Source organism: Protobothrops mucrosquamatus, unplaced genomic scaffold (genome assembly GCF_001527695.2).
Source record: "Protobothrops mucrosquamatus isolate PMUCROS unplaced genomic scaffold, P.Mucros_1.0 scaffold211, whole genome shotgun sequence".
Classification (NCBI taxonomy): domain Eukaryota; kingdom Metazoa; phylum Chordata; class Lepidosauria; order Squamata; family Viperidae; genus Protobothrops; species Protobothrops mucrosquamatus.
This window is the reverse complement of record NW_015386565.1, coordinates 127,091-131,172: the sequence shown is the minus strand read 5'-3', so window position 1 is coordinate 131,172 and position 4,082 is coordinate 127,091. Positions and strand designations below refer to the sequence as shown.

The 4,082-nt window shown below is 36.7% G+C and overlaps 1 protein-coding gene across 1 annotated transcript in view; it reads left to right on the top strand.

Annotated features, from left to right (window-relative positions):
- NBN (nibrin) overlaps positions 1 to 3,644 on the top strand; it is a 36,749-nt gene extending 33,105 nt beyond the window's left edge. The window contains exon 16 of the mRNA XM_029283741.1: positions 2,368 to 3,644. Coding sequence (XP_029139574.1) covers positions 2,368 to 2,395 — 28 coding nt within the window. The 3' untranslated portion in view covers positions 2,396 to 3,644. The remainder of the gene's footprint in view (positions 1 to 2,367) is intronic.
- Positions 3,645 to 4,082: the final 438 nt, after the last annotated feature.

Here is a 4,082-nt window from a genome sequence, read left to right as displayed (position 1 = left end):
GCCTGCGCTCTTCACACGCCTCCTGCAGGGCACATTTGGTAAAGTTCGTGCATGCAGGCTGCCGCCAAGCACAGGGAGTAGCACAGCTAAGGAAAAGGGCAAAAAAAAAATGGCGGACGGAGTGGTTTGGCGACCCCCGTGAAATGGTCGTGCGACCCCAAATGGGGTCGCGACCCACAGGTTGAGAACCGCTGATCTACATGGAGGGAAGTGAGGAGTGGAGTGCCCAGGGCTCTGTTCTGGGCCCAGATCAATGATTTGGATGAGGAAATAGATGGGGAACTCATCACATTTGCAGATGACACCAAGCTGGCAGGAATAGCCAACAGTTCAGAAGACAGGCTTAAGATACAGGAAGATCTGGACAGACTTGAACATTATCTAACGCTATCTAACAAAATGAAATTCAATGGTGAAAAAAGTAAGGTTCTACATTTAGGCAAGAAAAATCAAATGCACAGTTATAGTTTAGGAGGTACCTTGCTCAATAATAGTAACTGTGAGAGGGATCTCAGAGTCCTAGTGGACAATCATTTAAATATGAGTCAGCAGTGTGCTGCAGCTGCCAAAAAAGCCAACACAGTGCTGGGCTGCATTAATAGAGGGATAGAATCAAGATCACGTGAAGTGTTAATACCACTTTACAATGCCTTGGTAAGGCCACACTTGAAATACTGCATCCAGTTTTGGTCACCACAATGTAAAAAAGATGTTGACACTCTAGAAAGAGTTCAGAAAAGAGCAAAAAAGAAGATTAGGGGACTGGAGACTAAAACATATAAGGAATGGTTGCTGGAATTGGGTATGTCTAATTTCATGAAGAGAAGGACGAGGGTTGACATGATAGCAGTGTTCCAATATCTCAGAGGTTGCCACAAAGAAGAGGGAGTCAAGCTATTCTCCAAAGCGCCTGAAGGCAGGACAAGAAGCAAAGGATGGAAACTAATAAAGGAGAGAAGCAATCTAGAATTAAGGAGAAACTTCCTGACAGTTAGAACAATTAACCAGTGGAACAACCTGCCTCCAGAAGCTGTGAATGCTCCAACACTGGAAATTTTTAAGAAGAGATTGGACAGCCATTTGTGTGAAATGGTATAGGGTTTCTTGCCTGAGCAGGGGGTTGGACTAGATGACCTCAAAAGTCCCTTCCAACTTTATTATTATTATTATTATTATTAATAATAATAATATTAATATTAATAATATTAATATTATGAATAATATGTAAATAAATACACGACATGTGTAGCTGTTTCTTCAAACCAAAGGTTTTTGGTCATGTATGTTTTTAGAAGGAAACTCTTGGGTTTTTTTCCCTACTGATTATTCCTTAATTTTTGTTACCCGTTTTGTTCTCCATTAAGTGAATTGGGGCTTTACACTTATATCACTATTCAAATATCAGACGAGGGGATGCATGTGGTAAAGATAATTTCCTGTATGTCAGTTGACTGGCTAGCTAAATAGGATTCTACACTATTCCCGAGTATTAAAGCAGTCACTATAAATAGTTTTTTGTTCTATTTGTAATTGTACATCTTCCTGGACAATGGGTGGAGACCTGTACTTTGGAAAGATAATGTTAAATTATGTTAAGTATTATGTTGAAATTATGAAGGATATAATATATGAAAATTGGAATCTCACACGTTAGATTCAGTGGAGAGGAAGGCTGTGGTTTAATGTTATGCGTTTTCATTGGCATCAGAATAGTTCAGTATTAATGCACCTGTAGGAGAAGGAATGGCACAACCTGGATCTAGGAATCAGCCTAGAGTCCCTACATAGCCACAAGTGCATTAAGTCCAACCCTCCTTGAGTGCTGTTGACCCTTATCTAACTCTAAGTAGTTAGAACAGGTTAGTCTCAACCATTAGTTGAGAAAATTCTTGTGCATAGACTATAGCAATAAATCAGTTTAATTGAATTTCATATGTGGACCTGGTCGTTCTGGTTTTTTGCACCCGACAACACCCAACCTGAGCAGCCTGCATAGTTTCATCATGTTGGTCAAACAAATATTTCAGGAGAAATATTGATAAAATTCCAACGCTTGTTTACCACCATTGTATTCAGACTTCTTTTTAATGATCTCAGGGTTTTCTCCTGGCTTCCTATAGTAACCTGGCGACAACTTTGTAAGATTAGTTAGACCATACTTTTATGGCAGGACTGAAATCACCCAGGCTTATGTAGGAATTTTAATAAGTAACTGGTTCTACTGTAGTCAGATTTCCTAATTGCTACCTCACTTTATCTCATTTAATATTTTTGTAGGATTTCTTGTTACTTTATTGCTTCATAATTGTCTGATTTTTAGTCAATATAAGGTTCTATTTATTAAACATATTTTTTCTTAATTTACAGGTATGATCCGCGAATAAAAAGAAGATAATTGTACCTCTAATTGCTTGCTAGTAATAAACTGCAGTATCAGAGTTACTTTATAATCAACCACATCTGCTGAAAATGAAGGTTTTAAAAAGAATGTTTCTGTTTATAAGAAACAGAACTTGACACTAGTCCCAATTAGTGATGGATCCAAAACTAGCCAATTTTCTTGTAGGTTTTGAAATATTAACCCAAAGGAAAATATTAAACCTCTCAATCTGAGCGGGAGAGGAATTTAAGCTTCCTGCATTTGCATAATCTTTCAAGCCTCCTCCAGCCTTGTTACTATTTAGTGAAATTCTCCACCTACGTTTGTGCTGCATGTCGGGTCCAAGGAATTGAGGGGAATGCTTAGAAAACCCATTGAATGGCACCGAGAACCTTGCTTTCCGTTTTTCCATTAAATACACATTTGTAGCTTGCGGTGAAAACTAGTGGATGAGGGAAAGGCCTTTTCCTCCTGACACATTGCTGTTCTTGGAGTAGCTAGAAGGTGTAGTGAAAGAGGCACAGGAAGAGGCAGATGATTCTGAACATATTGCCATGTATCTATAGAATTGTGGGAATAAGATTTGGGCTGATATTAGAGATTTCATCAAAACGATCTTGGAACCAGTCTTGAAAATGCCAAGCTTTTAATAGCATTCCAACAAGAAAGTTTTGGTTCTGGTTTTTGCTGACCAAGGAGTTTGCCCATTGATACTGAGCCTAATAAGTTTTATGCCTTTAGAATTCCATTTCAAGCCACATTTTAAGAACTTTCTATGAAAGCTTTTGTTTTTATAAAAAGAAATGGAGACACCACATTTTAAAAGGTAATTTTAAAGTGTTTGTTTAATTTATGCATTGCAACTATTTCTATTTATAAAAGATGGCCCTTTTAATAAGTCACACTTTATTGATCTGTAAGTCAGATATTACAGACTAGTCCTTGTAATATTTAACTCCCTTAACTAGTTCTAAGAAAAAGATCCTGATCAGGGAATTTGAAGTAGGATGTGCTAAATTCTTTTCACAATGGATTTTTGTGGTGTTTCTGCCTGCTCAAATATGCTATAAAAAGTTTTTCATATCATATTTTAAATTTAGGAGTCTTTACTGTCAATTTGAATCACTCCAATATACATTTGCACTACATATTATGCTGGATAAATGAATATTCTGTTGGTTTAGCTGAGTTATTTCAACTGGAGAATCATACCACCAAGCAGCCATTTGTGTAATCTAACCAATAAATGATTTCTGTGAGGAAATGTACCTTTTATCAAAAGTGTCCTGTTTATATTGTTTTCTAACCTGAAGAAGAAAAAGAAATCATTTTCAAATGTTGATGACTTTACCTTAACATATATTATCTTCTAAATACTGGTATTGAGTAAATTGCTAAAGCAAAAATTGAGAAAACCTCCATTGCTTTCAGTGCAACAATTGTTTGATTTGCAGAAAATTTAGCAACATGATAAGGGTAGAACCAAACATCTAATGATTATATGTTATTTTAAAATAGCATCAGCCTGAAGAAGTGTACTAATGAGCTAGCAGTACAAAATATTAATCAATTTCCTGTGTGGATATGAAGACTTTCCCCAAACTGGTAGTTATATCTCAATTGATTTTCCAAACATTTTTCTCTTTCGCACCCCCAATCATTTGAGATCATCGTTCTCATTTATCCATTACATTTGTCCAAT